The sequence below is a fragment of the Phyllostomus hastatus genome, unplaced genomic scaffold (assembly GCF_019186645.2).
Source record: "Phyllostomus hastatus isolate PE091 unplaced genomic scaffold, TTU_PhHast_1.1 phas_contig_948, whole genome shotgun sequence".
Taxonomy (NCBI): Eukaryota; Metazoa; Chordata; class Mammalia; order Chiroptera; family Phyllostomidae; genus Phyllostomus; species Phyllostomus hastatus.
Genome location: NW_025333993.1, coordinates 3,183,871 through 3,206,995, shown reverse-complemented (window position 1 = coordinate 3,206,995; position 23,125 = coordinate 3,183,871). Strand labels below are relative to the sequence as shown.

The window sequence follows — 23,125 nt, the reverse complement described above, 5'->3', positions numbered from 1 at the left end:
TGGTGGGCAAAGAGGCGGGGTTGCCAGGGGCTCCCCACTCTGCCCCGGAGGTTGCAGACACCTGCTGTGTCCTGCGCGGAGGAAGACGTGGGCGGTGCAGATCTGCCGTGTGTCTCCTGTTCCTTCTGACCGCTGTCACTCTCAGTGCATGGGGACCTGCTTTCCAGGAAGAGTGGCAGGAGACAGCCGGGCCCGCAGCGGATCTTGAATGGCGCCCCCAGAGCCGGGGGCTGCAGAGTGAAAGGGGTGGGAACAGAACCAGACAGATCACACGTAGGCTCTGATAAGGCACGGCTGATGGCCGACCACGGCTGTACATCCAGATAAAGTTCCCCTTCTCTCCACACGAGCATCGGTCACCCGGAGCGTTTCTTGAATGTCTAACTCCCCCGCACAGCCAAGGGCAGGCCCGATGCTGCCGGTCAGTCCTCAACTCTGGGCGGCTGCCCGAGAGGGGATGGCGGTTGTCTCCGAGGTGGGGTGCACGCCGGCAGGAGTGCACTGAGAAAAGTTTAGAATTTTTGTTTATGTGCTTTTTTACGTTCTAATTGGCCACGGTTGGGAAATAGAAGGTGTCCGACGTGCTGTTGTGTGAGTTCGTGGGAACTGGACAAGGGGAGGCCACTGTCGGCTGGACGGTCAGGCAGGGCAGCCCAGAGTCAGCATCAGTCTGGCCTCCGAAGGTCTCACCGGCTGGAGGGAGGAGCTCCCATTGGGAGCCCGAGGTGGGTCCATGTCTGTTCACACCTGTGCACCTGTCCTGCTCCAGGTGGCTTTACGACCAGGCCACACACTCCGTTGTCCAGAGTCTGGGCTGGTGGCCCTCAGACTCAGCGGTGGCAGTGATCCCGAGGACATGGCGTTCGGGCTGGTCCTGGAACATGTAGTGAAACAGTGTCGTGGTTTGTCTTACACCAGGGGCCACAGGCTCCTGGGGGAGGGACTCTCAGTTCCTGATGGGTGAGCAGGGGCTTCCCAGGTACCTGGTGAAGAGCTGATTGAAAACTGAAACGGCTTCTGTGCCGGAGAATAGGCAGCCGGACTGCGTTCCTGGGTCAGTTCTGCAACAGGCACCCCTGGAAGTCCTGTGCGGAGGGAAAGATGCAGGTGGAACGGGCCGGTGCCAGAGCAGCAGCTGCCCTGATGCCGCAGAGAGGCAGGGCCAGAGGGGAGGAAGAAGAGGGGAGAGTGTCAGGACCCTGGGCCCTCTGTCGTGGGCCGTGGGCCCTGAGCCAGGCAGGGCAAGGCCACCTGATGTCTGGGCTTGCCGGGCACAGCCGGTGCGCACCGAGGCCCTGGCACAATGGGCTGCTAGTGCCTCCTTTCACTCTCCAGGTTGTCCCCGCTCGCTGGTAAGTTCCCCGGACACGCTCTGCACAGGTGATGACACAGGCAGGGAGGAGCGAGCTGTAGGGGCCGAGCTGATTCCATAGCCTCCGGAAGGTTCTCCTGTCCCCAGGCTCTGTCCTGGGGTCCTCCAGTCTGGGGGCTGTGTCCGCGCGTGTTAGGCACTGTTCCTTCTCGTAGAGCCCAAGCCGGCCTCGGTGTGATGACCTTCCAGGCCCACAGGAAAACACTGCCATTCCGATAGACGTGATGGTCTGTTCCCCAACGCATTCCTGTCCCAAACGCGTGTGTGCTTCCTCCTGCAGCCGCCCAGAAGCTCAGCGGGAAGGTCAGAATAGCGAACGTCCGGTACTCGGAATCCTTCCGCAATGCCAGCAGCAAGGAGTCCCGGGATTTCCTGGCGCTCTTCTTCAGGATGGTGAGTTGGTGAAATTGCCCTTGTTTCCTTGTGGGATGCGAAGGAGGGAGGCAGGTGGCCTCCTACCTGCAGCCGAGCGGGACTGCGACCCGAGGGTGCAGAGGGCGCCCATCTTTCGAAGGACGCTGGGCCTCCCAGCTCCGGCGTGGCGCCTGGGGGTCCCGGGGGCTGCTGCCAGACAGACACGTCAGCGGGGGGGTGGGGGTGGGCAGGGGCACGCTCCTCTCCTCTGCTGCACCCTTGCTCGCATGGCTCCCTGTTCGGGGAACCTTTCCCGAGGTGGGACCCCTTGGAGCAGACAGCCCCTCCCCTGCCTTACAAGAACACTTTTTTTTTTTTAATTGAGATTCCTTTCAGAAACCACAAAACTCAGTTTGGTATTTGCAAAATTGTGCCGCTGTCACCACTTTCTAATTCTAGAACATTTCATCACCCACCTCCCCCCAAACCCCCGACCCACTGGCAGTCACTTTCCATTCCCCCTTCTCTCTGCCCCCCGGCAGCCGCCAGTGTTCTGTCTGTCTCCAAATCTGCCTGTCCGGGACATTTCACAGAAATTGAGTCATGCAGCATGTGATGTTTTGTGTCTGGATTCTTTTCACCGAGCATCACGTCTCCGGGGTGTATGCACCCCGCAGCGACATCCGAACGTCGTTCCTGTTAGTGGCTGAATAATATTCCCTCCTGTGGATGGACCACAGTTTGTTTGTCCATTCGCTCAGTGATGGGCATCCGGGGTGTTTTCAATGTTGGGCTGTTGTGACTAGTGCTGCCAGAACCGCTGGCTTTAAAATATTACTTTTCCTGCTCTTCCTTGCACTGTCCTCTGCCACCCCCTGTAGCCTTCTGCGGGATGCTGCATTGCTACAGTTTCGTCAGGCGGCGTTCTCAGTGTTCTCCTTATTGGAGGCTAGCTCACCCTTGGATGCCCAGGGGACACACTGGCCATGGCCCAGCGGTCTTATCTGCACAGGGAGAAACCTCACGTGTTTTAGCTCCTCCTTATCCTGGGAGTTTACGACACAGGGGCGAGAGCTTGGCGGCACTGTCTAGTGGTGGCGTGTCATGCCATGTGGCACCTGACCGGTGCAAGTGTCCCCACCTTGTCTCTGGTCACCCCTGCCAGTGTCACTAAGTGATGAAAACAGTCACGCCCTCTCCAGGAACTGTGCAGCCGAGGCGCCTGGGACCTGGGATTCTGCTGTGTTTATCCTGGCCCCTCGCGTGTGTGGATCCCAGCGTTGGGGATGGTTGGATGCATTCGTGCATCCGTCTCCTTTGGGGTGAACGATCATTACCCACAATGCTCAGCAAACGCTGAAGTCCGTCCACTGGGCTCAGTGGTCACGTGGGGGAGCTCCGTTTCTGCACTGAGTTTCTCGATTAATCTTTCCTCTTTGAGCCTTTTCCTCTTCTGCCTATTTTTCGGGAACAGGTTTTTGTTTCTTTTTTTTGGTTTGTTTGTGTAGAATTTCAGAATAGCAAATAATTGTGCCACTTATATGGAGGATTTTAAGACAGATTGAGAAGTTGGTTTAATTCAGCATCTTGTTCTTTGTAAGTTTCTAGCAAGGAGCTTGGAACTTGGCTTGAGACTGGTTTGAAAATCAGCTAAAGGTGACAGTGACATTAGTCCAAGACTGTGACAGGTCACTCTTAGGAAGTCCCAGAAGAGCAAAAGAGACACAGAGAGGGAGGGAGAGATAGATACATACATACATACATACATAGACCAGACAGACAGACAGACAGACAGACATAGGTGGTAGGTAAGAGCTGACTGATCGAACGATAATCATGCCAGCCACCTGCCTGCAGGCAGCTCCTGGTGTCTCTGGGCCTCTGCAGCCTCTGCTGGGTGACAGGGGACTTGCTCCGTTTGACTGCCCCAAGGCTGTGCCTCAAGTACCTCCTACAGTGCAGAGGCGGCCGAGTTTTCTCTGTGGGGGCAGAGCCTGGAGGTGCACTTTGCCACAGAAGATTTCCGTCGCACGGACTCCTTACTGGGCATCGCTGTATCGTGTGTCTCCATGGACACGTCGGCCATGATGGGCCACGCTGGTGTGGTGTCATGGTTGGTGTAAGGCACTGACCAAAGCGATAGAGCAAAAAGCAAGCCTCTAAGAGGCAGGCACAACAGGGGTGCTTGTGAGGGAGCAGTTTTTAGAAAGCCGGAGAAGAAGAACAGAGGGGACATGTTCTAGATTGTTCTGGAAAAGACAAGCGAGGGAGGGGGTGTCCCTCCCTATGACGGCTCCTTCAGCCCCTGGCCCCACCGTGGCTCTGAGCTGATGGGGGCAGATCCTGAGTGGCTGTGGACCCCCTGTGAGTGACAAGCCCCCAGGGCAGGGGTTTTGTGCCCAGTCCCACACTGACTGGCTGGTACCTCAGACCCCACAGGCACGGGGGCTGGGCCCAGACTGCCCTGTGGCTTTGACCTTTCAGCCAAGGCCAGCCCTGCTGGCCCAGGAGGAGCCCCTTGGGGACAAGGACGCTGTTTGCTCTCAGGCAGCTCGTCTCGCCAGCCCTGTGTCTCTGCAGGTGCGGGATTCCCTGGCGCCCACCATGCGCCAGCACCTGGACGCCGGCGGGGTGCAGGTGGAAGTGACCCGCATCTCCAACGGCAGCGTGGTGGTGGAGTTCGACCTGCTGATCCTCAAGGACCTGGAGGTCCGGGACGTGTCTGCCGCGTTCCTCGCTGCCCTTCAGAATGCCTCTCTGCTGGAGGTGGTCGGGGGGGACGCCGCCCTGTGGGGTACGTGCAGGTCGGGCCTGGGGCGGGTCACTGGGGCTGGGGTGAGAGGCCGTGGGAGCCCAGCCACTGCCTTTGTTTCTGGAAGGTGTCGCTCACGCACCTCCTCTTCGGGGCTTCCCGGCCTGAGATGAAGACGGGAACAGATGAGACCCTCGTCTCACTTGCTGCCACTATCTTGCTTTTGCGTGTGTGTGTTTTTGTTTTTGTTTTTTTTTTATATTTTATTTATTTGTTTTTAGAGAGGGAAGGGAGGGAGAAAGAGAGAGAGAAACATCAATGTGCAGTTGCTGGGGGCCGTGGCCTGCAACCCAGGCATGTGCCCTGACTGGGAATCGAACTTGTGATACTTTGGTTCGCAGCCCGTGCTCAGCTCAATCCACTGAGCTGAGCAGGCAGGGCTATTTTTTGTTTTTTATTGGTTTGTTTGAAGGTTTAAGGGTTGAGAACACCTTCCGGTGAACTTGCAGAGATTCCCAGGGTGCCGCTCCCTTGTCCTAGGCTGCGCCCCCCCCCCCCCCACCCCACTGCCCGTTTCCGTGGGCTGAGGGCAGATGCATCCCTCTCTGCAGCCAGACTTCCTGCCGAGCACAGTTGCCAAGGAGATCCTAGTGACAGTCATTGAAAAGAAAAGCAGGGAGAAACAACAACGTAGATTCTTTTCTCATGTCTTAGCTCAAGCTGCCGTATCAAAATACCACGAATGGGTGGCTTAACCCACAGACGTTTATCTCCCAGACCGGGGGGCTGGTCTGGTTTCTGATGAGGGTCCTCTTTCTGACGTGTGTCCTCAGAAGGAGAGCTTCCTTAGTGTCTCTCCTTATAAGGACATAGCTCCCAGCACATCTGAGCCCCGCCCTCATGACCTCTTCTGACCTTAATTAGCTCTACAAGGTCCCACCTCAGAACACTGTCACACTGGTGCTCTGGGCTTCCAGAGATGGCCTTGGAGGGGGCACAGTTCAGTCCACAGCACGTGTCCTGCCGAAAATAGCTGACACAAAGCTTCTAGTCACGTGCATAAAAAATCAAAGACAACACAGATGAGTATTTTTCTGAGTTTTTGAAATGAGAAGTGCCTTCCAAGTTTAAAAGCAGAAGGAAATCAAAGCCCACCGAAGAACAAGCTGGAATATTCGACTCCATAAAACTGTACTTTTTTTATGTTAACGTAAAGGCACCATGATAAAGCAAGTAATGAACCAAAATGTACTTTCAATAATTTGACGAAGAATTATACTCTAAATACAAAGAGAGATCACATGCATTGGTAATGAAATGCTAAGAACCTGGCAGAGGAATGCAGAAACGTCTCAAACGGACGCCACACGGAGGAAGAGACGCAGATGACGCACAGAGACGTGATAACCGAAGGCTCCCCACTAGGACAAGCGTCTCCTCTTTCCCGTCCAAGAGCGCGTTTCACAAACGATAATACCAGTGAATGGGTGGTGAAGGGGGGGTCCGAACAAGCTTGCCCTCCCCGGAAACCAGTTTGGCCGTGTCCATCCAGAGCTGAAAGAATGTCCCTCCACTCCGACTTTGTCAGGCCACCTCTAGGACCCTGTCCCAAGGAAACAGGTCACAGGTGAGACCATGGTTCACCCCCGAAGATGTTCACCTTCAGTGTTTCCTTAAAAGGTAAAGTTTGGAAATCTCCCACGGTCCCCGGATAGGGACCAGGTTAAGGAAACGGTGGCACGTCCGTCCGTGCCACGGCCGTTACGCCGTGATTAACCGCGGGGTTGGCCAGACACAAGTGTTCATGACGAAGCGACGATCGGGGAGAGCAGGACTCGCGTGTGCAGACAGCACACGCTCTTGCCGTGTCGTCGTCTGTGCCGTATTCGAGGGACGGAATACGCAGCTGCGTGAACACGGCCACTCCTGGGAGGGAGGGACTCTCCAGAGTGGGTTTGTTCTTGGTGAAGCCGTGCCGCCTCATTCCCGTTTTCTCCCGTGGGTCTGCGTCACTGTCTCCAGTGCGCGAGTGAGTGTGGAGACGGAAGGCAGGGGTGCTGAGGGCCTCCGCCCAGGACTGCCTCGCCCTCTGGGTGCCCCCCCACCCGAGACCAGGAGTTGGGTGGGGTGCTCTGATGTGACCCTGCCCAGTGTCCCCTCCCAGTCCCCGGACCAGGCACCCTCCTTCCAGAACAGCCCCTGCAGCCTTCCTGCCCCCTGCCCGCACCCCACACCTGTCTCCAGAGCTCCCCCGAAGTGGTTATCTTTGTTGTTGTTGGATAATCTCCAACCTTCTCCGAGATGCGTGCTTCGGAAGGCGGTCTGTAAACGGCTGGCCGGGCCACCCTCGCCCACAACCCTCCAGCCCACTGAGAGGGCCCCCTCTCTGTTCCCCAAACGCCGCGCAGACTACGACGAGTGTGAGAGGAGGGAGGACGACTGCGAGCCTGGCACGTCCTGCCGCAACACCCTCGGGTCCTTCGCCTGCAGCTGTGCGGGCGGTGCCCCCGACCTCCCCGTGGAATTTTCTGGAAGGCCCTGTGAAGGTAATGGCCTCATCGCCCCCTTTCTGGAACACTGTTGGACAACCCATTCTTTGAAAAGCAGCAACGTGCTGCTTTTCCAAACGAGGTCAGCCTATTTTTACGTCCTGGCTGAGCTTCCTTACATGGGGTGTGTGTGCACGTGTGTGTACGCGTGTGAGGGGGTATGTGTGCATGCATGTGTGTGTGTGCACGTGGGTGTGTACACGCTGTCCCTTCACGTTCTCCCATTTAGCTCCAGCCTCCTGGGTCGTGCCCCACACCCCCAGGTGCTTTTTCCCATGACCGAGGTGAAAACGCACACCCACGGCCTGAGGTGTGTTCTCTCAGATGTAAAAGATCCTGCGAGACGTGCAGCCCGTGGGACGGCAGCACGCAGGAAACATGTCCACTCAGCCCCTCTTCCCACCCAGCGCTGTCCCCGTTCCATGGGCCCTTAGTGGGTTCGGCACTGACTCAGATGATGCCTGCCACCCAGGGGTCGGGGGTCACCTGAAGGGAGACAGACGTTTATACAAGTAAACAGTTGTCACAAGGGATATAGAGCGGGCACCGTCTGAGGTAGAAGCAGGAAGCCCAGAGGAGACTAAGTTGTTTCAGCCCCATGTGTGTAGTCAGGGAGGGCTTCCTGGAAGAGGTGTCCTAGAGCTGGTCTTAAAGGATGGCTAAGACAGCACTGGGCAGAGAGGGCTGTGGTGGGGCAGGCCGTGGCAGGCGGGGGCAGTGGTGAGGACAGAGCTGTGAGGGTGAGTGTGATCCAGGCGCACAGCCAGGCCGGCTGCAGCGTGGGTGCCTGCAGGATATGGGTGGGAGAGGGGCGAGCAGACCGCCGAGGGCGGTGGGTGAGAGCAGTTGAGAAGGCCGCAAGCCACAGGAGCAGTGATTTGGACGCATCCTGCAGGCTGGGGCCGCTCGGTGAGGCGGCAGAGTGATGGGTGAGTCCTCCACGTGGAGAGGAGAGGAGGCATGTGCCAGGGTGGCAGGCAGTGGACCCAGCCCGTAAAGGAGAGCCCCGAGGGGGGCCAAGGTGCGTCTCCTTGGAGGAGGGAGCCCAGGGAGAACGGTGGGCACCTTTGAGGACCCTCTTCGTCCTCCTGGAGGGTGAAACCGGATGTGCCCCGGGGGACACAGGAAGCTGGGGCAGGAGCGAGGAGCTCAAGGATCCTGAGAGTAAACTGGATCAACTCATCTTAGGGATAGGACTCGGGAACTCCTGAGGGTAGAGGGCTTGTCCCAAGTCCACAGGCTTGGCAGAGGCCCAGCATCGGCCTGGGAGGGGCCGGGAGGGCAGAGGGTCCCTAGGTTTCCTGGCCCGCAGGGGCCCATGGGGAAGGGAGCCAAGCCCGGCCGCCTGGGCTGGCGGAAGCGTGCCGCACGTGCGTGTGGGTGGCCGTGGCTGGGCTGTGCGGTGCCCAGGTGTGCTCCTGCAGAGCGCAGGCGGTTCCCGGTCTGCTCTCCCCCACCCTGTTGCCCCTGGGCCGGCCTCGCTGTCCCGGCTCACGCCACAGCCCCACACCCAGAGCCGCACTTTGCTTTCATCTCCTCGTGTCTCGCACGCAGGTGACTCTTCTCTCAACACGACCCGGGCCCCCGATTCTTCTCCGGCCCCCAGCCTAGAGCAGCCCCCCACCGCAGCGGAAACTAGGGCTGCCCCCGAGCAAGGCAACCGCCCGGCCGCCCAGGGCCCGCCCCCGCGGCTGACCCTGACCGGTGCGGTCAGGGTGCTCTGCGAGATCGAGAAGGTGGCCATCGCCGTCGAGAGGCGCTTCCTGCAGCAGGAGTCCATCCCCGAGTCCTCCCTGTACCTGGGGCACCCGTCCTGCAACGTGAGTGACAGCAACGGCACACACGTGTTCCTGGTGGCCGGATGGAGCGAGTGCGGGACCCTCGTGCAGAGCGTGAGTCCGGGGTGCCGGGGGGGGGGTGTCCAGGCTGGCTGGACCTCCGTGTGCGGAGGGACCCGGGGCCCAGGGAAGACTCTGCACCCTGAGGTCTCTGACTCCGGGTGAGGGGCCCAGCCAAGGAGTCGGGATAAGGCCACGTCCTCACTGGAGAGTGGGCAGCACCCTAGAACCAGGGGGGTGGGGGGCTGAGGGCCCGGCCCTGCAGGGGTCCCAGAGCAAAGGGCCCGGGGGAAGGCCTGAGAGTCAGGGTTCTAAGTGTCCTCTCAGTGGGTCTGACACACAGGCAGGGCCGCTGGGGGAGGAGGAGACGCAGGAACCCCGGAGCCTGTGTGCGAACGTGGCTGTCTGTGTGTGCAGGTGTGAGAACATGGATGTGTGTGTGTGGGGGGGGGGTGTGTGAGTGCAGGCTGGGGCAGAGCAGTCCAGCTCCTGCCTGGGATGTTCCCCAGGGTGGCTCCTGAGGGCGAGTGCCACCATGGCCGGGAGGGCCAAGGTCAAGGCTGCAGGCGGCGGCTCGCTGCCTTTGTTCCTCGGAGCTGGACAAACGCCTGATGCAGCACAGTTACATCCGGTCGGTCCAGCAACTGGTAGCGCAAACGGAACTCTGTCCCGCCTGAGTTGTGCCAGCCCTGGAATCCGCACAAGGTCTTGGTTTTCTTTGACATTTGTCAACACCCCATTTCCCCTTGAAGACTGATTTGCACAAACACAATGGGTTGCCAACAGCAGGTTCCACCTCCCTTTTTTCGTGGCAAAGCAGTTTAAATTTTACCGGCCTCCAGGTTTAAAACACAAGTTAAATTTACAGTCGCAGACGCATCTCTACGTTCGATGACTATAAACGGATCATGGTAGGAAGAGACAGAAATCCGTCCCTGCCCCCAAAGTCTCGCTAGAGCACAGAATCACGTTCATTAAGTCCCTGCAAAATCCTTCTGAAGACAGAAAGGGACTCTTCAGTCCTCCTGAGACACTGGCCACAATCATTCAAGGCACCCCCTGCACCGCTGGGAAGACACATTCCGGACCTGGTGTGCCGGGCACGGCCCACTGCAGACGCGGCTGCGGGACCGTTAGAATGCTAACTGGCGGAGCGTGGGTCTGCGCCTTGGCTGAGAAACCCCAGGGCCCAGACAGCTCAGGCCGACGGTGACTCCAGAGCACAGAGACACAAATATAAGCCACTTCTTTTTTTAAAAAAATTTTTTTAAAGATTTTATTTATTTATTTTTAGAGAGGGAAGGGAGGGAGAAAGAGAGCGAGAAACATCAATGTGTGGTTGCTGGGGGCCGTGGCCTGCAACCCAGGCATGTGCTCTGACTGGGAATCGAACCTACGATGCTTTGGATCGCAGCCGGCACTCAATCTACTGAGCTACACCAGCCAGGGCACAAGCCACTTCTTAAAAGACGCGAACACAAAGAGAGGCAGGAATTCGGAAGTGTGTACTGGCTTCTGTGGGGACAAATTGGTAAAGAATTACACCAGTTTGCTCGCAGAAGCTAATGTATCACCGGTCTCTACAAAGGACAACGAATTCCAAACATGAACGTGAGTGGGGCCCTGGTCGGTGGCCCAGTTGGCTGGAGCATTGTCCCGTGTACCCGAAGGTTGCAGGTTTGATTCCTGGTCAGGGCTCACATGTAGGTTTCAGGTTCAAGCCCCAGTCGGGGCGTGTGCCAGAGGCAGCGCATCAGCGTTTGTCTCTCACGTTGGTGTTTCTCTCTCTCCCCCTTCCTCTGTCTGAACGTCAATTAAAGAACATAAAAATGAACATGGTTTTCAATAATTGAAGTGTCACTATGTATATAAAAGCCCAGGCCAATAATATCTAATAGCTTCTAAAGATGGTCTCACGGCGCCGATGCAACCAGCTTTACCAAAGTTTGTCCAGGCCTGTTTAATACACGAGGAGGATGCATTCCTCCTGCAATTTCATACAAAGTAGCAAGCAGAGCAGCGGAAGGGGAAAGAGACTGCGGAACCCCCAATGCAGCCCCGCCCCTTGCACTCCTGGAGGCCCCATCTACACCCCGAGTTTTGTTCCCAAACCCTCTCCTGTTGGAGCCTGCTGGGCCCCCGGATTCCTTGTCTGTCGGATTCGTGGGTCCCCTTGGCAAAGGTAGCCACGGAATTTTCATTGGCAGCAAACGCTGAACGGACTGGTGACCGTATCAGGCTCAGGCCTTTTCTCTTCCATCTGCCATCCATCCACCATCTGTCTGCCGTGAGCTCTTGTCCCCGGAGGAGTCCAGCAAGCAGCTCCTCCCGCGCTCTGGACTTGCACTTCCGGCACCTCTGCTCCGCCTTCTCCACTGCCATCATGTGCAACCCTGCCCCCCGCTTCCTCCTCATCTCTGGTTCTGGGTACTGTCTCCCCAAGAAATGACTCCCTTCTGGGGTTCTGAAGGGGTGAGGCTGGCCAGGTGAGCGCCCAGCAGCACCCACGGCTAACCGTCCTCGCTGGGCGCCCCGCCGCAGGGAACCCAAGCTGCCCTCATGGGGCCCAGTGCTCGGTTCTGGCGACCACTCAGGCAGTGGCAGTAAAGGGGCCTTGGGAAGTCCACCACCACGGTGGGCAGACTCCAAGCCGCCGACCAGCCGAGTGCTGCGCACGAAGAGTTGGCCCTTCGGGCGTTTTGTTGAACAAAAGCCTTCATTCAGTGTCAGGATGGGGATCTTCACAGAAGGGTCTGTCTGCTCCTGGAGCCCTTCCCACTGAAGCCCACCGGGGAACGGCCCCCCTCGGGGTCTCCGTTTCTGCCCGCTGGGGCCTTCTCCGAGGCAAGCCCATCTTCTCGGCCTCGTTCTGCTGTCTGGAACCTTCTCTCCTTTCTGCTGGACTTCCACAGTCCCAGCAGCCAGACCGTGATATACCAGCCGACGTTGGAATGTTTGTATTTACACTCGAAACCGGTTTGCTCCGCACCTTGGTTTATGGGCTTCTCCCGATTCCCCGAAGACTCAGGCACGCAGCGTGAGCCGCGGTCCGCTCCCACGCCCGAGCGCTCCCTCTGGGCTGCCTTTCCAGCCCTTGCGTCCTTGTCCCTTCCCCAGGCCAGAGGATCGGGGAGGAATGCTGGCCCGCCTCGCCCGCGGCTCTGCCACTCCCTCCAGTGAGGGGCTCGCACCCTCATGTCCAGAAACACACATGGGCACCCCAGCCTGGGCTGTCTCTGGCTCTCTCCCAGGGAAGAAACTGGCCCAGAAAACAGACTCCAGCGGCATCCGGACCTCACCCCCTTTTTGACTACTTATGATAGAAAAAAATCATTAGGGTTTTTGTGTTTTGGTGGGGAAATCTTGCAAAAAAAAGTCCCCGTCCCAGCACCCCGAGCCGTGGTCCGCAGCCGTGCGGGGGTCCTGCGGGGGGCCAGGCGCTCGCTCACGCCCCGTTTGGCCCGTGTGCAGAACGTGACGAACACCGTGGTGAGGACCACGCTGCGGAATGACCTGTCGCCCGAGGGCATCATCCACCACCCGAAGGTCCTGAGCCCCATCCACTGCGCCTTCCAGAACGACCTCCTCACCTCGTCGGGCTACACTCCGGAGTGGGGGTGAGTGGAGAGCCCCCTCCCCCATCTCCCCAGCTCGTGTCCCCCCCCACCCCCGCCCTGCCCCGAGGATCCATCCAAGAGGCTGAGTATACACAAACGTACGGTGGCCGGGACTCGACTCATGACTGATAGCTCCCCTCATTTTTGCTCCCCCTTCTGACTCAGGACCGACCACAGAAAGTCATACGTCTGCTTCCCTAGTCAACCACACAGGACACCCCCCTTCCAGCGAGCCCACCCCCAGCTTCCCCAGGAAGACACCCCCATCAGGGCACACCCGAGACTCCCTTTTCCGCTAGGAAGCGGCCCCTCTCCTCCACCTGCCTTTACGTGTCCCACAGTGCAGGGGACAGCAGCTGAGCCCCTGCCGCCGCCAGCTGGGAACAAACAGACTTTCTTTGCTTGTGCTCCCTGGGGTATTCTGTCCTTATTCCCACACTTCCTTGCGGGGGGGCCCGGGTTGGGGAACGGGAACCAGGGGGGCCCTAGGAGGGAGCCTCCTGAGAACTGCTCCGTCTTGCAGGGTTTACACCATCATCGAGGACCTCCACGGCGCTGGGAACTTTGTCACGGAAATGCAGCTGTTCATCGGAGACTCTCCCATACCGCAGAACTACAGCGTGTCCGCCAGCGACGACGTCAAGATCGAAGTGGGCCTTTACAGGCAGAAGAGCAACCTCAAGGTGGTCCTGACCGAGTGCTGGGCCACGCCGTCCAGCAACGCCCGCGACCCCGTCACGTTCGGTTTCATCAACAACAGGTAGGGGCGTGGGTGGGCCCTGGGTGCCTCTGCACGCCCCGCCCCCACCCCCTGCCCCGCTTGGGCCCTGCTCGGGGGGGGGGGGGGCCCTCGGAGTTTCCAGACCCGTACAGGTCTGGACCTACCTGCATTGCAGGTAACACCCCAGAGGAGACCCTCTCCACCTAGGGAACTGGCGGGCTGGCCGGCCTCACCTCCCACGAAGCCTGGTGGGGACGCTCCATGGGCAGTCAGGTGTGCTGTGCCTTGGTCCTCCGGGGGCGAGGACAGGAGGGCTGGCTCACAACTAACGAGCCACCTCCGCTCTCCCCCCAGCTGCCCCATCCCCAACACCCACACCAGCGTGATTGAGAACGGGGACTCCAGCAGGGCCCAGTTTAAGCTGAAAATCTTCTCCTTTATCAACAACTCCATCGTCTACCTGCACTGCAAGCTGCGCATCTGCATGGAGACCCCCGGGACCACCTGCAAAATCGTAGGTGTTGGGTGTTCTAAGCTTCTGCCTGGGCCTCCCCCCCCCCCGCCCCCGCTCGTCATGATAAGGACGCCCAGGTTGTGGGTGGCTCTGGGGCCTGACTTCCGGGGAGAGGTGCTGGGTGCTGCAGGCGTGGCCCCCTACAGCCGGGAGGTCCCCAAAGTCCTTCTTGAGGCCACACCCTCCGCTGGCCGTCACGTCACAGCGACCTTGTTGTCCTGATGCCATGGTCCTCCTCCCCGAGGCGACCGACTGCATATTTAGGGCTGAAAGATCTGTTTTAGTTTTTAATACTGTTTTCAGCTCCGTTGGTGGAACACCCCTGAGTCACAGCCCCTGTGACATTTAGTCAGGTTTTTTTTTCTTTCCCTGCGTGCGGCATTCCGGCTGAGATCATGAATAACTTTACATTCTCATTTCCTTACACCTGTGAATGCAAAGTGCGCTTCGTGGTCCGGAGGTTGGAAAGCTCTTCTTCGTACCAGTGACGAGTACGAGAAGTGACTGTCAGGTGTTTTCTGTGGCCAAGGACAGTGTAGAGGGCCCTGCTGGCCGTTGGTTCGGCCCCTGTGTGTCTCTCTGTCCTTGGGGGTATACGTCTGTCCCTCTGCTCCTTCTGAACTCCTGAGGCTTTCCTGGGCGATCCCCCTCTGAGCATCAGTGGGTCACGGAAGAGGGAAACCCAATTACAGTCGGTTTTGCTGATGTCGCTTTGGCTCAAACAGTCGGTCTTCTGGGGGAAAGGGACACAGACCCCGGTGACTGCCAGCCAAGGGCACCTGGGAGCCTCACCTGGTTCCACGGGCCCCTCGGAGATGCCGAGGGCATGGATAGCCACAGGGACCCTTCGCCTCTGCAGGGGGCGCCAGTTCCCAAATTCTTCACGATAGGAGCGCCACCCATTTCTTTCCAAGTCCCCTTGGGAGGGGTGTTGTCCCGGGGCTTTCCCGGGGCTGCTGGGACACCGTACCCTGGAAGGAGCTGGCTTCTGCTGTAGACACTTGTGGTCTCACAGTCTGGGGGCCGGGAGTCCGAGACCGGGGTGTGTGGGCCGTGGTGGGTCCTCCTGAGGCTGCGAGGGGGAGTCTGTTCCGGGTCGGTCTCCTGGGCCGACAGATGCCCCTCTTCTCCCTGGGTCTTCCCAAGTCTCGTCTCTCTGCGTGTCTGTGTCTGTGTTCAACTGTCCCCTTTGTCCGAGACCACGGTCGTGTTGGATCAGGGCCCACCCTGGCGTGTCCCACCTGACAGTCACTTCTCACCTGGAACATACGCAAAGGCCCTGTCTCCCAGAGAGGCCCCGGGCACCACCTCGGGGGCTAGGGCTTCGACGTCGTTTGGGGGACACAGGCAACCGGTAGCGGGTGTACAGGAAGCAGATGCCATCCCGCCACTGAACCTTTCTGTGAGGCGAAGGCCTTGCAAGGAGCAAGGGGCCGCAGCAGCCTGTGGGGAATGCAGAGGCGACTCTGAGAAAAGCTGCCCCTGCCACCCGAGGAGCAAAGGGACCCTTGCTGGGAGCTGGAGGCAGCTCAGGGCGCTGCCGCCTCTCGCCGCTCTTGCGTGTCCCTTTGTAGCCAGCCCCGCCTCACAGTGGGCAGAGGGCCCACAGTCCAGGTAAGGGGTCCAGGCCTCCGCAGCCCCCCTTCTCCCCATCTGAGCTCGTCTGCCGTGATTGCATGTTTTCCTGTCTCCAGCAGGAAAAAACATCCACGACTCAGAGTAGCATCCCTGAGAGTGGGTAAATCCCTCATGAACATGGCTCAACTAATGTGAAACTTCTCTCCTTAAAAAAAAACAACACACAGAACTGCAATGACTTCCGGTCGCTGAGGAGTGGTGACCCCTCCGAAACTCACCAGATGTCCTGGGGACCCCTCATTCGCTCTAACGGTGAGTCGGTGACTTGGTTTAGACAGTTAGAGAAAAGGTGTGGCCAGTGCCGTTTCACCAGCGTGTGAACCGAGAAGCGATTCCTTGGAATGTGGAGCTCCTGGGGGTTTCCCAAAAGACTCACCAGCGCAGTAACAATGGCAGCGCAGCGCACACCCCCGGAGAGCCCCGAGCGGCTTCCCCGCGCTGAGTCACTGCGTCACCTTCTGTAGGTGCCGCATGTACTTCTATGAGGTCGGATCTCCTCCGGGCAGGTGAAGAGACCTCGGCTCCTGGGAGTCCATGGGTTTAGATGAGGCGTATCTGAGGCGGTACAGTGTCCTGGCCCTGGATGAGCGTGCAGTGGGTTGTGTCAGGAAGGAGTGCAGGCTCCAGGCAGGTCGGATCCTGTGCACACACCTGTGAATGGGGATTCTGTTGCATTTCAGGCGTGGCTAGGTCACAGGCGGCAAAGCGAAAACGTGGCACTGCTGTCCTCTCCCAGTGGACACCTCCCCTCAGCCAAGGACGTTTCCCGTAGTTTTGAAACTCACCCTAAGCCCTGGCTGGCGTAGCTCGGTGGATTGAGCGCAGGCTGCGAACCAAAGCATCGCAGGTTCGATTCCCAGTCAGGGCACATGCCTGGTTTGCAGGCCACAGCCCCCAGCAACTACACATTGATGTTTCTCTCTCTCTCTCTCTTTCTCCCTCCCCTCCCTCTCTAAAAATAAATAAATAAAATCTTTTTTTAAAAAAAGAAACTCGCCCTTAGTTTTTCCCAGAAAACATTTTCTTTTCCTTGTGATCTATCCTATTTTTAAAAAGTGGTTTGGGGAAATTGTGTGCTTTGGGTCAGTAAGACCAAAGCTGCCAGCCATCCCTCCAACCCAGTATCTGTTCCCCTCTCCTGGCATAGTAATGAACCCCCAGTTTTTAGCTGGGAATAAAGAACTACAATTTTTTTTTACGTATATACCCAACCTGGCAGCCAGGCGCGGCCCTCTGAGTGAGTTCTGGCCAAAGAAAAGCGGGCGGGAATGTCAGTGACAACTTCCGACTCTGTAGGAACAACCCGCGCCCACGCTCCGCCCCCCCCCATCTCCGTTCCCATCTCCCCATCCTGCTGCCTGACACACCCCCGAGACCACTGCCCCAGCCGCCACCCCGGGCCAGGAGGGCCACAGGGGCAGGAGCTGGGGGAGCCGGGTTCCCCCAGGACACCGCAGAGCGGAGCTGCCGAGGCTGGCCTGGGTTCTGACGTAGCCAGTTTTTATGTGAGAAAGAAAGAGATTTCCATCTTCCTCGTCGCTGCTATTCTGGGGTTTCCTCTTCCTTTGCAGCGGCACCTCATCCTCCTTGCTTTTCCTTTCCTGCCGTGTTCCTTCCTCGCTCGGACGGCCCGGCTTCCTCCCCGTGTTTCCTGGCACAAGAACGCCTGTGTCTGGGAGGCCGGGTCTGAGCCAGGATGGGAATGCTAATCGGGACTCGGGTCAGGGAGGGCTTCTCGGCCAGGGATCCTCGGCGGCTGGTCCTCGTCCAGAGCGTTTGGGAAACGTGACCCTTCACGGGCCCCAGGCCACGCCCCCGCCCAGTGCGCACTGGACCTCGGGCAGCTGTAGGCCTGCGCCCTTGGATAGCATGCTTTTCTCGCCCTGTGCACCCTCTTAAACTGCCGAAGAGAACCGAGGTCCTGACAGGAAACAGAACAGAGGTGGTCGGATGTCTGCGTCTAGACGCACCCCTTCTCCTCATTCACAGACGTGGCAGACGGCGTGGAAACCGGCGTGGGGAAGGCACTGGGCTCGGGGTTGGGACACCTGGGCCTGCGTATAGGTTCTCCTACTTACGAGCTGCGTGGTCTTAGGCAACTTCCCGAATCTTCTTAATTGTACCCATCCACTCATCCATCCACTGTCCTTCCATTCACCCCCTCACCTACTCATCCGTTCACCCTTCCGTCCGTCCATCTATCCATCCTTCTTCTTACGTCCACTCATCCACCTGTCCATCTGTTCATCCACCCGCCCACCCCCTCCCACTGAGTCATTATTTCCGTAAGGGAAAAGCAGGCACTGCTGGGGTTTTTTTTAGCACACAGGTGCGCTACGATGTACTTCGTTTTTACCCATCCATCCTCTGATGGACACTTGGGTTCTTCCCACCTTTGGCTGCTGTGAATAGTGCTGCTATGGACACGGGTTTATGAGTGTTTCTGTGAGTCCCTGTTGTCAGCCTCTGGGGGCCACACTCTCCTGTGTGTCTTTTTGGCCCCTCCCTGGGTCCGTGGCGGCCTGTGCGCCCCTGTGCTGTAGAGTGTGTGCGCCCCATGTGTCTCCGTGTGGGTGGTCCTGCCCAGCTGTCCGCCTCCACCCAGAGGGCCTGTGGCTCCCTCCTGGGCCAGTGCTTATCCTGAGCGCTGGGCAGGCCGACCTGTCCTGGCTACTGTGCGCTCCCTGCCTTGGGACACCGTCCTCGTCACCTCTGGGGACTCACAGGGACACTCACACCTCACTGCCACAGTGCTTCCGATGAGACACTTCCCAAGGAGAGTGCCACATAACAGCCGACCCCTGTGGGGAGCGTGCTCTACCCAGACTCAGTCCTGCCAGCAACCACTGCTGTGCTGCGCTCCTGCCTCGGGCAGACCTCTTACCCATGCCTGCCCCGCCCCCTGCAGGCGAGTCTCCAGGTGTGCAGCCAGGCCTGAGGCCCAGCTACATCGTCCTCATCGTGGTGGCCGTCTTCGCCGTGGTGACGGGGACAGTGGCCCTTCTCATCGTGCGCTACCAGAGAACGACCGGAAAGTACACCTTCAAAACCCGGCCAGACAACTTCAGCTACCAGGTGTTCCACGACTAGGCGGCCCCGGCCGCCCGGCAGGTGGGTGAGGGGCAAGGCACGAGGTGCGTCCAATGTGCGCGTCCTACCTCTGCCTCTGATGGGGACGCCTAGTGTGTCTCGGTGGCTTTGGCAAAAGGTAGATTTGTGGCTGCCAGCGTTTGGTGCCTGTGATTTATAGTAAGAAATATAAATTAGTATAGTATAGTATAGTATAGTACACTATATTCGGTCTTTGTTCACCGTTCCTGCACGGAGCTCCTGAATCGCTGGGGTTTCCTGAGAGATGGGAACTGGAAAGGTGTCTTCTGTTACCTTACGAGGCAACCTTTAGAAGGCACCCAAGGATGGGGCTGGTTGCTAGGAGAACCGACCATGCGATTGGAGGGTTGGCCAGGTCGGTCCCACCCGCTGACCTCTGGAGAGGGGCGAGGAGGGCCTGGAAGTCCAATCAATCACCAAGGGCCGATGATTGACTCAAACAAGCGCTGTAGCCTCCATAAAAAACCAGCATGACGGGTTCCGGGAGCAGTTCTCCAAGATGTCCACAAGGTGGAGCACCAGGCGTCAGGGGCAGGAAGAAAGAGCTTTCCTGGGGTCCCTGAAGCCTTCTGCTAGTTGGGGTCCTCTGTCCTCCCCTGAGTGTCCCCAAGAAGGGGACTGTAGGGAGCGGCACGGTCCAGTCCACCTTGACACTCCAGTCGTAACATCGGGCCTGCCTCTCTGTGGGGTGTTAGTCTCTGCCGGGGGGCCCACCACCCTTCTACTTACCGACCCTGCTCTGTCCTGTCCCCGTCGGGGTGCTGTGTGCGCACAGGCCCCACAGTGACTGGCCACTGCTCCCCACTTCCTCAGGGGGGGCTGCAGCTTCCCCGGCCAAGGACACCTGGCCTGTGTGTTTGGCTCCTTATTCTCTGGAGGTAGCAGATCTTCACGACAGCTCAGCAAAGTGCGACAGACACTGGTCGCACCCTCCACGTGAGGAAACCAGTCCCGGAGGGTTCCAGTGCCTCCCCCAAGGTCACACAGCAGGGGCGGGCCACACAGCACACCACGCCCTTGCCCGGGTCGCGTCCTCTCACCTGGAGGCAGAGGAGCTGTTCAGGGAGCTGGTGCTGCAGACCCGGGAGAGACCACACCTCTGCTTTGTCCTGGCCCTTTGCTGGGAGGGCGCCTGGCAGCGAGGGACCCCCCATCTGGGGTCTCGGAAACCCTCGCTGTCCAGACGGGAGGGCCAGGCCAGGGCCAGCGCCCCAGGCCAGTCACTTCCCCGCAGAGACCGACAGGAATTTCCGTGGATTTTATCTAATATTTGAATCGGGAATCCCAGCAACGGGGCCCATGCTTGTCCCAGCTGTCCAAGGCCATCTGGCGTGTCGCATCTTCAAGGCCACGCTGCTGTCCTTGGGATGGAAACACCGGAGGGCCATCGGCCCCCCTTCTTCCGTTGTTCTCTGGAGCTCCTGTCTCCCCCAGCAGAAACGTCTGGAACTAGTTTTCAGGTTCCTGCAAAAAACTCTGCTCTTGGCAGCACGTTAAACAAACAACCATCCCTCCCTCCCTCCCTCGCCAGGTTGGTGCTGGGCACAGGAGCTCTGGGTCCGCAGGGCGGGGTGGGGGGTCTCCACAGATGACATACAGACACAGAGTCCCCGAGGATGTGTGTGTCTGGCTCAGGTGTGTGCGCCAGGCACACCTGCCAGCTGACAGGGGGCATGGGTCATGGGGCGGGGCGCATCGCTCCCCAGAGGCCAGACCCCAGGCCCCGCAGTTCTGCTTTCTCTGCCTCCGCCTGGGAGTCACCGCCCTGTGACTGGAGCGCTGCCTCTGTCTATGCAGCCAGCACAGAAGTTGCGTCCTCAGGCCGGCCACAGCCTCCGCGGCCCGCACTCCAGGGGTTTCCTGTATGCGCCTCTCCTTTCCTGTGTGCAAACCGACCCAGTGACCCCCTTTCCTGCGCAGGTAGCCCTGACTCGAGCTCAGTTCCTCATTCATCAAGCGTCGACAGAAGCCTGCTCTGCCCCACATCCGGTCCTCGGGGAGCCCCAGGGACGACGAAAACATGGCTCCACCTGCCCCCAGGCGCCCGGCGACTCTGGAGGTCCGCACAAGCAGGAGCTGCCGGAGAAGTGGGCAGGGTGTGGGGGGCGCCTGGGGCCTCGGACACAGGGATCCTCAATCCAGGCGTGGACACAGCTCTGCCGTCACCCAGGTCCCCTCCACGGCCCCAGAGCTCCCAGGCCCCTTACCACCGAGTTTGGTCCAAGTGGCCCTTCCTGGCTTTGCTCACCATTGCCGTCCGTCTGTCCGTCCATCCATCCATCCATCCATCCATCCATCGTCCATGTCCAGCCAGCCCACCATTCAGCATGCTTTGTCAAATACATAATATTCTTCGTTTTCAAAGATATTTCACAGTGCCCTTAAAGTTCTTTTAACACTATGTCAATAATAAGCATAGTATTGATGTCCTGTTTGGTCGATGTATACACTCTGTAACTTTCCCCTGCTTTTCTCCGGGATGTTATTTTTATTCCCACGGTGGTGACTCAGAAGGTACTCTCTTAACATGAAAATCTTCATGCGTAGATACAACGTAACATGTATCATTATGCTATCTTTCTCCAGACATTTCACAGCCATCTTAAACGTCCCCCGCCACACGGGGAGGGGCCATGGAACCACACACAAGGAGGAGTGGGGGAGCTGTGTCCTCGGGGTCACGAAATGAACTACTGAGGAAATGGGCCTAGAACCTGAGTATGTTAGTTCAGCGTTTTGTCCATGAGACCGGCTGACAGGTGATGCTTTTCACTGCATTGAAAACAAATGTGATTGCATTCGATAGTTAACACCTGAATGTAGAATGTTTTCCCTCGATGGCCTTAGGATTATAGCATGATCTCTAGTTTTTAATGTGTGAGGTTAGTTATGTTGAATATCCTGGACTACCATGAACACACACGTTTGGGAAAAGCGCAGTTTTTGATTACTGGATGTTCTCAGAACAGTCAGTACAGAATTTGAATGTGTGAGCTTGCGGATAATTGACTTCGAACGAGTAGAATAAACTGCATGCGGCACTGAGGCGTGGCTGTGCTGGTGGCTCTGTTGCGTTCAGGGGCTCAGGAAGCTCCCGCCGAGGGCCCGGTGTGGTGCGGGGCCGTCCGGTCTGGGGAGACCGCCTGCGTCTCCGGCTCTTCCCAAGCTGCGTCCATTTGTTCTGACTCTACTCCCCCCGGGAGCTATGACTCCCCTTTCCCGAAGACGAAGAGACGATAAACATGCACGAACCCAGGCATGTGCCCATGGCTGTGTGGATTCAGATTCCACAGCCGATGTGCATTTTAAAACTCCGTCTTTAACACTTCATCTGCAGCTTTCCTGCCATCTCCAGAAGTACACTACCTTTATTTACGTGTGGTTTGCATAATAATGAAAATTTGGTCTCCCCTCTCCTTCCCTCACCCGCCGGCTGCAGTCCCTTCTTTCACAGCCATTCCCTGAGCACACACCACACTCTGCTCCAGGCCTCAGACTCAGAGCTGCTGGTGAGATCTGAGGGAGCAGGCTGAGTCCTGCCCTCAGCACACAGTTCTGTTGGGGGAAGAGACACTCAGAGGGGTGGATGACGACAGCCATGATGAGTGCTGAGCGGGACAGGCACGGGTACCGCTGTCCTGGGAGGCTGGGGGCGGGAGAGACACGGCGTAGGGCGCACGCACACCCGTGCTCGTGCTGCTTCTCCTCCGGGAGGGCCCCGGGGTGCTGCCGTGTGGGAACACGCTCAGTCTGCACATTGCCCGCAGGTGCAGTGCTCTGACCCTAGACTCGTCCGGCTGGCTCGAGAACCCAAGTGCAAAGCCTACTGACAGAGGAGGAGGAGGAGGAGGAAGGAAGGGAGGCATCCAGGGTGGCCCGGACATGGGCAGAGGCTGTGCACCGCTCCTGCTCTTCAGCGCGGCTGTCCCCCTAGCGCTGTGCAGGGCACCGCTGCAAGGCTGCGCTGGGGGTCTTGGAAGACCCCTTCACAGGCCGAGGGGGCTCTGGGCCATCCTGCCCGTGCAGGGGAGGGGGTTTTGTAGGAGCTATGCACATACTTTGCAGCTACGACCTTACTCACCCCTCATTACAAGCCCTCATGGGTGCTGGCTCTCACTGCACGGTTGAACGGAGCCATGCAGCTTTCCCAGTGCTAGTGCGTGGAGGAGCCTGTCTGGCCTCGAAGCCCGTGGTCCCGCTCGGCCACCTGCCACAGGTCGTGGCAGGACAATGAACGTGGCCAAGGATGTTCCCCTCTCACACATCTAATTGTTACAACCACCTTGGCAGTGAGAAGTTGCCGATCCCATTTTACAGGCAAGCAAACTGAGGCCAGAGGTTGATATTTCTGGTCCAAGCAGCTCAGAATGGAAATTCAGAACTCCTCCCTCCTGGTTTGGGCTCTTCTTGCTCCTCCAGGGAATGGGAGGGAGGGCCTTGGAGCACCTTAGAGCTCAGGATACCTCTGAGACTTGGAGAGATAGTCCGGGGCTCCCCCAGGCAGATGGCCTCCAGAGTCGTTGTCACATTCAGACACCCCACCGCCGTCCCAAGTTCCTCTCTGCCCAGGAACCCAGGCTGCACCACCCCCTTCTGACCACTAGATGGCGGGGCAGACCAGGGCAGGAGGTCCCTCTGTTTCCATACCCTCCACAGACC

The 23,125-nt window shown here is 58.5% G+C and overlaps 1 protein-coding gene across 1 annotated transcript in view; it reads left to right on the top strand.

Annotated features, from left to right (window-relative positions):
- Positions 1–21,478, top strand: part of UMODL1 (uromodulin like 1) — a 52,867-nt gene extending 31,389 nt beyond the window's left edge. Inside the window, exons 14-23 of the mRNA XM_045852585.1 lie at positions 1,653–1,765; positions 4,307–4,520; positions 6,887–7,024; positions 8,582–8,919; positions 12,337–12,482; positions 13,006–13,242; positions 13,558–13,717; positions 15,523–15,607; positions 18,264–18,466; positions 20,387–21,478. Of these exons, the coding sequence (XP_045708541.1) occupies positions 1,653–1,765; positions 4,307–4,520; positions 6,887–7,024; positions 8,582–8,919; positions 12,337–12,482; positions 13,006–13,242; positions 13,558–13,717; positions 15,523–15,607; positions 18,264–18,445 (1,613 nt within the window). The 3' untranslated portion in view covers positions 18,446–18,466; positions 20,387–21,478. The remainder of the gene's footprint in view (positions 1–1,652; positions 1,766–4,306; positions 4,521–6,886; positions 7,025–8,581; positions 8,920–12,336; positions 12,483–13,005; positions 13,243–13,557; positions 13,718–15,522; positions 15,608–18,263; positions 18,467–20,386) is intronic.
- Positions 21,479–23,125: the final 1,647 nt, after the last annotated feature.